We start from the raw sequence: 13,712 nt of genomic DNA, 5'->3' as shown, positions 1-13,712 counted from the left end.
AGGAAGTCTTACATATTTTATTTTACAGGTATATTTGTCTGTTACAAAGGTTACGTTCACACTGCAGGCACAAGTGGCCCAACTCAGAGTTTTTTGCTCAAATGCAGTGTTATAAAGGCAATAAAGCATTAATATTATTATTAATAATACAGAAATTATATTACTTTTACCAGTAACTAGTAGTATAACTAATTACTAATACAATTCATTAACAATATTACAGTCACTATAGTTTGTGTTCAGGTTTTCAAGGTTTAGGTTCCTTCCGTGTTTAATGTTTTAAGTTTTTTTTACACCCCGTAAAATCCAGATAAACCACTTTACTTCATATCTGTTTTAATTCTCCTCTACCTGCCTCAATAATCTCATTTCAATAGCAGCCTCTTATAATCTGTGCACCTCCAACTGCTGCAGCCAGTTTGAGACTCTTTCAGCCGTCACAGCGGCTCAACAGGCAGCTGGGATGACCTCCCACATACTGTAGGCAATAAACTGCTATAAACACAGAGAGCGCAGTGTTTCTCTCGGCGTCGCAGATAAACCCTCATGCTTTATGGCTTCCATTTGCTCTTCAAACAAGCGCTGGCCAGCAGTCACTTCCAAATCCTCTTGTTTGTCCTCTATGTGGCTGAACTTTTAACCTGCTGTGTGTTGACTCTCATACAGGATGCAGCATATCCTCTCCTGCCTGGTTCAACGGGTCCGTATGTGCCGCTAATATGTGTTGAAAAACGGTGATTTGGAAAGTAATGATGAAATATTTCAGTAATGATAGAAGGCATAAATCTGATTTATTGGCATCATCAGCTTTTACACACACACACACACACACACACACACACACACACACACACACTGTATGTACAGTTTGCAAGTTAAATGGATATTGTTGTACTACAGGAATATGCAAAAAAGTCACACATTTTAAGTTATTTTATGATGAAATATTCACAGGCCGACATGAATCGTCTTACAGAGCTGCATCCCGGAGGCTATTTTTCACTTATTTGGCAGCAGACAAATCCTGGAAACTGTTCATCAGGATATTGTGTTTCACTTTATAGTCAACTTCACCACTCTTTGACTTGTACATCAGAGGCATTGTGGGTACAGGCAGGGGCGGATCTAGAGGGGTGTCAGCTGCCACAAACCAATTTGAGGTCAAATTTGACATTAATTTAGATTAATTTTATTATTTAATGATCTGTTATGGACACATTTTAGACTAATTGGTAGGTTTAAGTTCAATAAGCGATGAATATTTGGAAATATTTCTGAAGAGATTTGTATTCAATGCTTTACTAATGTGCCATAATTAATGTTTTTGAGTTTAAATATCTTCATTTGGGGGCTTTTCTAAGCAACTATTGATATATGTGATTGTCTGTGATTTAATCAGCAGATATTTCTACCATCCCTCAAAAGTCTTCTGTGGCTAACCCATGACTATTTCTCTAGATCCCCCCTGGGTACAGGAGTCCGAACCCTGTGATCACCTGCACCAATAACAGTGATATAACACCAACCTGTGTCATAGGTAGTGTTTTATTGCAGTGGTTTTCAAACTGGGGTCTGGGATCTGTTTTTATTGATTGTAATTTGTCAGTTTGATCATTGACAAATTTATCAGACGGGATTCCATAAGACAAAATCCTCTCATACTGGGGCTCCGTGGTCTAATGTGCATTTATTGTGGGGGGAGAAAAGTTTGGGAACCCATGCGTTATTGGATTAGCTGATTTGGTTTCAGGCTAGTGGCACAGCTTTGAATCTTTTAATCTTTTTACTTGACGTAACCAGGCAGCATAATATCTGTAGTGAAGGGAATTAAAGAATAGCCAGTTCACTATTATTGTCACTATTGTTCTGGCTCCCAAAGAACCCTTAAGCCATTAATTTAAACAAGAGCTGCAGTAACAATGTCAGCTATTTGTAAAAATGTATTTGTTTGTGTTTAAAAAGAGAGTTTTCTTGTGATTTGTGTGTCCACATGTAAGGATTTGATGCTTTTCTTTGTCATATCTGATAGTAAACTGAACATCGTTGGGTTTTGGACTGTTGGTTGAATAAAACTACCTACTGATATATATTACTTTGGGCTGTGGGGAATTTAAACAGGCATTTTCTGGTATTTTCTGACATTTTATAAACAATAAATCAAGAAAATAACTGGAAAGATTAATTGATAATGAGAATAATAATTAGTTGCAGCCCCACAACCTGCCAGACTTTGCACCTCAGAGAATCTAGCCTTTTCTTTTATGAATAAATCCTGCAAAGAGTGTTGAATGAGTCTGGCCAATGTTGCAGCGATTCCCGTCTCAGTCGAAACACCTGCTGGTGTTAAATAATTTAAAATGGGTGACCTTTAAAAACTACAAATCACAGTTTCCAAAAGGAAGCATTGGCAGTCTTTCGGTCAGTGTTAAAACGCGTCAGCTGGAAGACACAAATGTTTGAATGAAGACGTTCACATTGGATCAGATTTTTAACTCTTTGTTTTGCAGATACGGTCTCTTCATGGCTGCCCAAAGAAGGAAAATCATATTCACTGTTTTTCTTCTAGACAACCACAAGACCTGGTATTTGCGAGAGTTAAAAGATAAGAAAAAAAACATATCTTGTGAATCTGTAAACACAGAAGATACCACGATTTGTATATTTTTTTCTCAGTGATGACAACATTTTGCACAGTAAAGCCAGACATCCGCATTATGGCAACATCTTTGACATACAGCCTAAGTATAGATTGCCATCACCTGGTTCGGTGTGGTCTAAATGTCAATAAAATCATGTAAAATAAAATCATCCTCCAGCGTGTGAACTGTAAAGAAAATATGCACCTTTTAATTGCATGAACTGATCAAACGACGACTATCTCTTCACACAGCCGTCAGTTCTTTCTTGTGCTATTGAAACAGGCCCCTTTGGGTTTTTTTCCACATCCCAACATTCACACGAAAACAGTTCTCAGTGACATTTTATCTGACGCCCAAACAAATGGCATCAGATTAAGAATCGGGAATATGACGTGTGGAGAGCTGTGTCATCTCTAATCTTTAGGGTGTTCACAACATGTTTGGGGGGAAAGAGATTCATCTGTCCACACGGATTAGTGCAAGTTTTATGTGTTAAGTGATGCGTTTGGCGGAGGTGTTTTATCGCACACGTCGTGTTTCTTTCAAGAAACCTCTCAGATGATCAATTGTCACCCAGCTCACCTAAACAATACAGCTTGTAAACGGAGGCTTTGAAACGCCATTAACTGGGGGTTTTTTGAACACTGCTGTTCTTCACTACAAAAAATGGGCACAGCTTCAGACAGCACTGAAATGGCATTTGTATTGGTTCGACTTCCCCAATACAGTGTTTGGTACTGGTCAGTTTTATGTCAATACTGAAACGCTGTTACTGTTTATAAGAGGAAACCTGGGGAAAAGGCAAGTGGAGAGAATACCCTGCCACTGTTTTATATGGCTTATCAGCTTGTGTTAAAGTATTCTTACCATTAATGGTTCCTGCTATTATGTTTTTTTTTATTTGATTGACCATTTGAAAGTCCCGCCTCTTTTTTGCTCTGTGCCCCAATAAGAGTTGAGCAAGCCTCGGTCAGAAGAACCTCCATCAACTTTCCCCTTTCTTGTACTTAGATATGCTACGTGCAAACGCTAAACTCTTCTGTGTTGTAAAGACAAGCAAATTTGAAGATGGTTAAAAGATAAGCAACGTGTAGCCGCATCTTAAAAAGGACCGGGATTTGCAGGCTGTAACCAACTGAATACAGCTCGTCTTCCAGGTGTGTAGGAGAATCTATGGTGGCCTTCATGTAACGTAAAAACATAAATGGCCCTGTCTAGAGCAGGAGTTTGGTTTGTCCAAGTACAGTTGGCTGAGGTTCCCAAAAGGGGCGGGGCTTAGAAAGGGTAAATTAATACAACACTATTCAGAGCTATTATCACTGCAAATAGCTGTGTGGCAGTTAAAGTGTCCTCATCAATGCTCTTCGGAAGAGCCTAGCTATCGGTGTTAATTTTGGGTAAATCCCAATGACATCAGTTAGAGTTCCTGTGCACGATCTGACCTCTGAGGCCCTCGGCCTGCAGCTACACGCCCCCTCTGTCCGGTGGACAAAGACCGGACCCTTATAACGTCCCCTCTCACATAAATCATATAGTATAAAACAATTAATCTAAACTGTACTGGGCCCATAGTAACATTCATTAAGGACTTTGGCGGTTGTGAACCTCTATTCCAAATATATCTACTCTGGTATGTATAATCGCCCTCTGTTACGGAGCAGCACCACACTAGAAGTCACATATATACTGGATTGTAATGTCATGGGTTTCCAGGTTTGCATATCTGTGCTGTTGTCCTCTGCAGGGCAGATGGCAGTATTTCTCGGTCAGGCGTTGTACAATGACACAATGTTGACAAAAAACTAGGCCTACAACATTTTAGCCAAAACCAAGTTGTTGTTTTTTTTTTTTTTTTTAACAGTTCTGTTGACATAAATCCTTTTTGAAAAGTGTGTCAATCCTTCCTCGTGCCCTGGTTTCTTTATAGCTGAGAGATCAGCAGGTCCGCTGTTATCTGGGCCATAATGTCAAAATGCCCAAACTGTGACTTGTGTATACAGAATATCCTGGAGTGCAGGAAATACATAATTTGTACGCATAATTTCCTGGACCCATTTGAAGGACCCTGCCTGCTGGATGGAGGGCTGCGGTCGAGGCTGCCTAATGGCAGTGAGATGAGGAAGATGGTCCTCGTTGTGGCTCAGCCACAGGCTCTCCAGGGAGGCCATTAAGGGAGAACTTCAGCCCAAGGAGCCTTTTGTCAGACCAGAAGGAGCCTGACAGCTGGGTGTGTTTCTGACCTGATGATACTAGTGAGTGAGTTTTCAAGTGTGAGCCCTCACCAAATGAAGGGATCTATTAATATCTTCCTCCGTAAGAGGAGAGAATCTTGGCCCTGGGACAGCATCGATGGACGGGATAGACTTTCACTGGCAAGGAGGAACGATACGATTCCAGGCAATATCTGATAGGATTTCTTGCTTTGCGTTGTACGTCCAGCCACAGAGAGCCAACACCTACTCGCACAGGGGACGAATATGGTCTGAGAAACATGATATCCAACTCAAGACACTCTGCTTCAGCAAGGCTCCCAGCGTTGATACAGATAATCACAGAAACGTGGACGGGATCAGAGTGCTTTGGTCGCTTTGGAGGAGGGTTTTTAGGCTCAATCCAAGTATAATCCGAATCCAAAAGTGGGTCAAAACAGAATTACTGACAGCTCATTCATATTCCTGCTCACAGCAGGTAGATGCTTGAAGTGTGTTTGATTAGTATTGGCCTCGTTTAAATCACACCTCCAGTGTCAAGGTCAAGGCAAGCTCGGCCCGGGCCTTTTAACTGTGACACCCCCTCTCTCCCGTATCATGGCACATCACATTCAATGTAGGGGATGTCGCTGTAGCGGCGGTCTACTTCCACCCACTGCTGCACGGCCCGGACCACAATCTCCTCGGAGAGCCTCTGGGCGTACTCCAGCAGCACCGGGTTGACCTGAGGGGAGTTCTCCGGCGAGCCCATCTCGGAGTGCACCAAGTAGGCTTTCTCGCCCCTCGATCCCTTGGCTTTGCCTTCCACCTTCTCTGTGGAGTTCACATTTTGAGCTTCAGGGTCGCTCTTCTTGGATTTAACGCACCCCATGCTCTGGAGGATGTAGCATTGATTTCTGGGAGACGTGCGGTGGCAGTATGGTGCGAGAGTCTTTGGTTAGATTTCTAACTCACACATCAATGTTTTCCTCTTTTGATACTGGAGGTGAGCAATCAGTACACTTTCCAGAAGCAACTCAGTGCTTCCCCTCAACTTTTCTCTGCGGCAGTCGCCTTTGTACTCCTGTCATCCGCTCCCACTCTCGTCCATGTCTGAGTGCCAACATGCGTGACGATCCGTGCTACAGAGTAGAGGGTGGTGATTTAGAGGGCGCCGGGGGTCGACCAGCTAGGAGGCCCATCCCTGCGTGGGTCTGAAACGGTCAGTCCTGCTCCCTCGCTGACTAGAACTCATCCCTCCCTCAACTGCGGAGAGAAAGAGAGTGGAAAGAAAGAGAGAGAGAGAGAGAGAGAGAGAGAGAGAGAGAAAGGGGGAGGATTTCAGTGATTTATTTTCCAGCCTACAAATACCAGATGGCGGGAACGAGGAAAGGATTGTGAACGATTTCCACAGTGGCTGTGGCAACTACGTGACCCCCGGGCTCCAGAGGCAGGCTCGAGGTCAAGGCCTCACCTCTGCAGGGTCATTTTCAAACAGGCTCTGCTCCTCTGCACATCAAATGTCTTACTCACTCCCCCCCCCCCCCCCTCCGTGCTCCTCTACCTCAGAGTGTTTTATGACTCAATCCCTCGGCCTATTTTGTGTTGCATGACACAGGGACGTCTGTCTCTAGCCCCAGTGCGCTGATGCTGTTTTGTTGTAAGCCTGTGTCTCCCATCTGTTCCACTAACCGAGCCTCGCAGCCTGATTCACAGTGACAGCTCCTTTTCCAGGACTACAGGCCTTGGCGCACAGCAACCATGTGCTTCATTCAGAAAGCTGCATGCTTTAGTCTACAACAACAGGCAGGCCATGAATGATTTATGCAAAGCAGGGGAGTCTCCCTGTGAGTAAAAACAACATTTTGGAGGTGCACACGCCAAAGCAGGAGTCTGACCTGCCACCAAAATCCTCTGCCAGATCCTGATTTTATGTTAATGAGCTTAAATGAGTGTAAACGTGTCTTTAATGTGCACAAAACTGTGAGAGCATCCATTAGCTGTCAGACAGACGCATGGGATTTGGATTAAACCTCATAACTGACTTATTTGAGCAACACAGTGCAGAGCTTTCTGTGCAGACCTGCTGACACTGAATGGAGAGATCTCTCTGCCAAACATGAGATTAAAACCAACATGTCAAATAAAATGTGCTGTGATCCTGCAGAGCTGTACATACTTTTAACAGAGTGAGGGGAAAGCGTCAGGTTTTGATCCATTCCATCCCCCCAAAAAAAGACAAGAAGAATCCGACGACAGAAGAAATAACCCAAGGTCGTTCAAGTGAATAATAATCCGGACATCATCTGGTGCGGCGCCGGTTCTTCAGCCCTCTCCTCAGCCCTTCAAGCAGCATCCGAGCGATATGAACTTCACACTTGAACGTTACTGATACGTGTACAAAAAAACCCCACAAAATGATCTCCCCAAGTTGCTGCTGCAGATCGCTGGTTCTGCGGGATGAAGCGCTTCTGCTCCAGATCTCCAAATAATCTCTGAGGAGACACAGAAACCTCCACCTCCACGTTTTTTTCCCCCTGTTGTCTTCACGTCCGTCAACACCGAGCGAAGCTCCGCAGCAGAGAGGAAATCAGAGGTCTGGACTCACTGACTTCAGCGCAACGACACTCCGCGGCAATTACCGAGCTGCAGCGGTGCTCAGGAGGAGAGAGAGTCCAGGCGCTGCGCACTGACAGCGGCTCTGCACCGCCGCCGGCTGGTGCAACACCGCCATCTGGTGGCCAGACTGAAGCACTGCGTCCAAGTCAAGTATTTAAATTATTACTGAAGCAAAAAGCACCAAAGTATTATCAGGAATTCATTGTGTTTAAATAATGGTTATATTGTATTTGTCTTTTTATTGTCTTACTACTAAAATACCAAGGCAAATTCCTTGTATGTGAAAACCTATTGATTTTAAATGTACTTAAAAGTATTGTTTACCAGTATACCAGGGACTAGACCAGAGTTATTATAGTTTAGTTTTTATTGTTTAAAAATGTTTTAGTGTTTTTAAAAACAATAATATTGGGGTTATTTGTCAGGTGCAATGTTTAAGACGTTCAGAATATATATTATTATTCTAACACTTTGTGAAGGCATGTAGACATCCTAGTCTCATGCTTGTTGTGTTGACAAATGTCCTGTATATTTTTAAATTTTATTTCAGTTATGTTTTTTAAGTACACAATACATGTACAGTCTTTTCCTCCTAAGTTTGTGGCTTTTATTTTAATTTCAGTTGACTCAAATGTTTTGTCAAACCCAACAGGTGTTAATTAATAATTAACTCCTTAAATAAAATAAACAAAAGTGAGTAAAAGTACTGATTATGCAGCAGAAAAGCTTCTGTCACTGTTTTAATATAAATGATCCCACATTGTTGGATTATTAGTATTACTGATGGATGTGTAGATTATTATTTTTGCAAGAATATTGTATTTAACTTTAAAAAGTACAACTCAAAGCTTACAACCTCTTCTTCTATAAACTTATCAACAGAAAGAACATTAATCAACAAAATAAGACAAGAGAACCATCCAAGGTTGCTTTTCTACCTGCACACAGCAGGAACCATTTACACTCTTTAACAGAGAATGACAATCAATTTAACGACCAATCAGAACTATACAACAAAAACAAAACAAGTCTCCTTATTAAATGTTTTTTTTCCTGCAGTTTCTCGTTTTTTTAGTCTGACTGAGTTTGTCTTTGACTTAGTGTCTAATAATTAGAAGAAACACAAGTTTGACTTATTATATCATAATTTCGACTGCCTGTGATATTGTATTTATTTATTTAATTTCCTGGTGGAGATTGTATTCGACCAAAGTAATCATTATAATAATAATTATGGTGAAAATGTATATTTTTCACCTAAGTCATTTTAATAATAACTGATTTTAACACTGAATGGAGGAATAAACACAGACTCGCTGCTCAATAATAATAATCTTCCAAGCTGAATAGAAAGCGTTTTAATTTTCAACCCATTCTTCCATTAAGTTCACTCTTAAAATCCTCACATTCAGGTCGCCATGTCACTGCAGATGATGAAACCTCTCATGCTGAATGAGGTGAACCTTCCACACGATGGCGCTATCTCCTCATGCGCTACAATAATGATTACAACAGGTCCTGCACTAAAGATTTTTCTATATTTGTCCTGAATTTGTTTTTATTTTATGTACAAGAAACGATGAATTTCCAGTTCTGATTTTGACTCCGTGAACAGACGACACCTGGAGACGGACTTCACTTGCACGGCATTAAACAGTAAATCTTATTTTTCTTTCTTACAGATGGAATATATTTCCACAACCAAGCAGCCACAGTTGCATCCATGTACCTGCCCTCAAATGCGATTCATGTTTCATGGACAGTTTATTCTTTAAAATAATTACAAACATTCACACGCAGCACAAACTGTACAACAACTCGCCTGTCCTGCTCTATTTCATAACTTAACAGGCAGTTTAGTTTTAATTCGGGTCATATAACTTGAGCTTCATCAGACCGTAACACATAACCGACAGCCAGGTCTGCGCGCATTGCGCAATCACTGTAAGAAAAGTGAATTTATCCATCTGTGGACACGTTCAGCACATGCTCACAGTCTCCATCCCTTTATGGGTTGACAACGAAAAAAAGTTTTCATGTCAGTCGGTTAAAATTCATTGTTGCCTGTCCAGCCAATCATAGTTTTTGACGACACAAAAGAGGCTAAAGTTGGAGTATAAAAAGGTGTGCGCTAATAAAGTATGATGCCTATCAGTGTGGGACATTAATCCAAACCCAGTCCAGTCGCGCATCAGGTCCAGCACACACCAAGGGATCTTTTTTAAACCAAACTTCACACCTTAGAGACAATGCATCTGTCTCAGATTGTACTTTATCTTAGCTTGCTGATTGCTTTGGGTCCAGTAGTTTTGAGTGACCAAGAGACGCACCAGCAGCCCTCCGCCACCAGCCCAGAAGACACGGAGCAGTGCGCTACCTGCGAGGTCCGGCAGCAGATTAAAACCATGCGATTAAACGCCATAAAATCTCAGATTTTGAGCAAACTGCGAATGAAAGAAGCTCCTAATATCAGTCGAGACATAGTGAAGCAGCTCCTGCCCAAAGCGCCGCCGCTGCAGCAGCTTCTCGACCAGTACGACGTGCTGGGAGATGACAACAGGGATGTGGTTATGGAGGACGACGATGAGCACGCCATCACGGAGACAATAATGATGATGGCCACTGAACGTAAGTTTTTATTTCGCTTTGTTGTTTGCACGATGCAAAAAAAAAAAAAAAAAATGCGTTCAGACTTTTCCAAAATAGGGTTTTACGCACGGGGCAGAGCGCAGCGGGGACGCTACCAGTAGGCTTTATTTGGACAACAGGAAGCTTCACCAGGTTTTGATATTGTAAATATGTATATGTAAACATTACCAAGACTTAAAACGTATATGGCTCGGTGTATTTTGGCAAACAGCGTCATTACGCACATGGATTGTAAGGCTTTCTAAAACGTTATCAGCCCACAACCAGAGTTCAAATGTCGTGTCAGGGATGTTTATTTACACCAGGTTATTTCTGTCTGTAAATTTCAATCGCACATGGTCAGTATACAGAGAACACAGAGAACCTTTTCTCTCTTTTCTCTCTCTCTCTCTCTCTCTCTCTCTCTCTCTCTCTCTCTCTCTCTCCAGCCGAGTCCATTGTCCAAGTGGATGGGGAACCAAGGTGCTGCTTTTTCTCTTTTACTCAAAAGTTTCAAGCCAATCGAATAGTCCGGGCGCAGCTCTGGGTGCATCTGCGCCAGTCGGACGAGGCGACCACTGTGTTCCTGCAAATCTCCCGCCTGATGCCGGTCACGGACGGGAACAGGCACATACGCATCCGTTCCCTGAAGATCGAATTGAATGCCGGGGTCAGCTCTTGGCAAAGTATAGATGTCAAACAAGTGTTGAGTGTGTGGCTGCGGCAGCCGGAGACCAACTGGGGCATCGAGATTAACGCCTTCGATTCGAGGGGAAACGACTTGGCCGTGACCTCCGCAGAGCCTGGAGAGGAAGGACTGGTGAGCTGAACCTTTATGTTACATTAAAGTGAACCCCAATGGTCAGGCTTTTACTGTAAGTGATAACAAGCAGTTTATTTCATCAGTAAACAGGAGTGAATGATGTTGGTGTAGCAGCTGAATCAGTGCATTATCTGGGACTCCACTATGACCAGAGTGGTACCATCCTGCAAGAAACAGAAATATTTCTAAAAGTCCAGTGTCTTATTAGGTTCAAAAAAGCATTTTGGATTCATTATTGTGCTGTCCTGAGGTTTTAACTTTGGGCTTTAGTGTGCAGAGAGGCTTTGCAGAGTCAGCAGGTGGTTAAACATTCCTGCATTTCACTGCTGGAGGAGGGAATCAAGATTTAAGACTTTTGAAAGCAGTTAATCAACACAGACTCCATGTAGGCGCACACACCTGCATTTGGACGAATGCCCAGTCCACAATAACCTCAAATCTTATTGCTTGATTACATAAAAGTTCACCTGCCCCACATTCCTTAAAGTATTCTGTGTGACTGTGCAAATCAGAGTAATTGCCTGCGCGCGCACACACACACACACACACACACACACACACACACACACTGCTGCTATCAATGACAAACACTTATCACATGGCTCAAATACTGGCACCGGGCTCTGAGGCAATTAGAATACCTAGACGGCTGTGGCTAACCAACCGTCAGATGATTTAATTTCTTTAAAACTCAAAGTTTCATAATATTATCGTGCCATGTTTGAAAACCTGCTCCAGAGGTCGAGTGCAGCAGATTGAAAGGATGTAGGCTGAATGTTGTCATCCGTCTCTGTTTGCAAACCATCTCTTTTCAAAGCATTCACACACGCTCTGTCATTGCAGCAACCGTTCATGGAGGTGAAGATCTCAGAGGGCCCCAGGCGCGCCAGGAGAGACTCGGGCCTGGACTGTGACGAGAACTCTCCAGAGTCCCGGTGCTGTCGCTATCCGCTCACAGTGGACTTTGAAGACTTTGGCTGGGACTGGATTATTGCCCCAAAGCGCTACAAGGCCAACTATTGCTCCGGGGAGTGTGAGTACATGCACTTGCAGAAGTACCCGCACACCCACCTGGTGAACAAGGCCAACCCCAGAGGGACCGCAGGCCCCTGCTGTACCCCCACCAAGATGTCGCCCATCAACATGCTCTACTTTAACCGAAAAGAGCAGATCATCTACGGCAAGATCCCCTCCATGGTGGTGGACCGTTGTGGATGCTCTTGAGTTGGGACGGAGACCCTGGCGAGAGGGAGGGGAGGACGGGGGGGCCACGGCTCAGTCCGGACTCCAATTTCAGACTTTTTGACACAACCAATCCACCAGTTCCAGTGCTTTTCCTGCAGCAACACGGTGCAATAGAACCAGAGTAGAGGCCACAAACAGCCCAACCTTCCCACAGGGCAGCGCTTTCACAACCCGGCATAGCTCTTACTTTTCTTTCCTCCAGCGAAATCTTAGCCATAGAGGCTTGAAGTCAGATGGATGCAGGAACACACACATACACACACGCCGGACCTTGGAGTGAATGTAGACAGAAATGATCCAAAAACGTTCTTCTTTTTTTTTTCCCGTGTCTCGGTGTTCTGTGCTCTGTCCATTTATACAAACATGCCGACAGATTATACTCATACGCCATCTACTCCACTCCACTCCACTCGTAGCCAACATACAAGCTATTACACTTTTTGCTAAGCTATATGTTTGTGATAATCATTTTTCAAGTTATGTTTTAAGAGTGAAACCAGGAATCCTCATGGACTTTTTGAAAGGGCTTGGGAAAAAAAAAACACAGCTGGAGACTCTTCAGGGTGATACTTCACACTGGTAGAACATGTTTTAAGTACACGTAGGTTTGATGAAAAGATGAAAAGTGGCTGCACGGCAAATCCTTAGTCACCCTCTCTTTATTACAGCCATTTATAAAAGCCAGCCAAAGATTGCAACATTAACTAATTTGGAAAATGTTCCTTCCTGTATTGGATCAAACTCTTAAGTTCTAGTATTGTTTTTTATGATATTGAGAACTCGGATGCAGGCGGTGACGTGCTGGTCGATCACGCCTATAAACCAGTGTGAAGTACCATTTTAGGTCTCGACAGGTCTTCAAGTACTCTGCCATACAAACGCGCAACAACATACCCAAACCGAGGAGCGTTCATGCTCAGTCATAATCTTCACAATCCAACTAAACAGCCTGACCTGCCCGATACACTTGAATTATTCTGATTGTAAATTCACATTACTGGACAGAAGGACTTGAACTGAAGGCACAATGAATGCAGCCTACAAATGAAAAATGTGTTTAAGACAGAGAAAATGGATTGTCGAGATGTATGAATGTTGAGATCATGCTTAAACTCTGTCTTACAAACAACACAGTTTGCACTATGGCACACCAATAGAAAGAATTGGTTGCTACAAAAGTTGTAAAAACTGATTTTGATATGTTTGCTAATTTGTATTGTATACATATGCCATTGTTTCCATTAGGAGTTGCCTTTCTAAACCACTGTTGGTAAATGTATAAAACCACAATCTAGCAAGATAAAAGATGTAATACAGCAACTCTATATACTTGTTTTAACAAATAAAGTTTCCAGCTTGTTTGTTGAGTTCTGTTTCTTTGAGTAGTTTGTTTCCACATTACATTCAGACAGTGTGTCCTACCAACTGCACCTCACAAGAAGCAAGTATGCTCATTTTCTATAAATCTGAGCTCTTAAGGTATATGTAGTTGCAGTATCTTCTTGCATTTAGCTTCTAAATCATACACAATATGACATTTGCAACACATCTGAAAGAGGTGATTGCAAC

At 42.7% G+C, this 13,712-nt stretch overlaps 1 protein-coding gene across 1 annotated transcript; it reads left to right on the top strand.

Annotated features, from left to right (window-relative positions):
- Positions 1–9,281: 9,281 nt before the first annotated feature.
- Positions 9,282–13,510, top strand: mstnb (myostatin b). The gene is made up of 3 exons (XM_051404813.1): positions 9,282–10,075; positions 10,525–10,895; positions 11,742–13,510. Exons 1-3 carry the CDS (start codon positions 9,697–9,699, stop codon positions 12,120–12,122), a joined length of 1,131 nt encoding a protein of 376 aa, XP_051260773.1. The 5' UTR covers positions 9,282–9,696; the 3' UTR covers positions 12,123–13,510.
- Positions 13,511–13,712: the final 202 nt, after the last annotated feature.

This window comes from Dicentrarchus labrax, unplaced genomic scaffold (genome assembly GCF_905237075.1).
Source record: "Dicentrarchus labrax unplaced genomic scaffold, dlabrax2021, whole genome shotgun sequence".
NCBI classification, from domain to species: domain Eukaryota; kingdom Metazoa; phylum Chordata; class Actinopteri; family Moronidae; genus Dicentrarchus; species Dicentrarchus labrax.
Note: the sequence above shows the minus strand (reverse complement) of the source record. Positions and strands in the feature narration are given on the sequence as shown.

Excerpts from the sequence above, each read along its gene's own strand:
- mstnb (XM_051404813.1), top strand. The coding sequence starts at position 9,697 with ATGCATCTGTCTCAGATTGTACTTTATCTTAGCTTGCTGATTGCTTTG. Across the intron at positions 10,076-10,524 it reads AATGATGATGGCCACTGAAC|CCGAGTCCATTGTCCAAGTG; the intron begins GTAAGTTTTTAT and ends CTCTCTCTCCAG. Across the intron at positions 10,896-11,741 it reads AGCCTGGAGAGGAAGGACTG|CAACCGTTCATGGAGGTGAA; the intron begins GTGAGCTGAACC and ends CTGTCATTGCAG.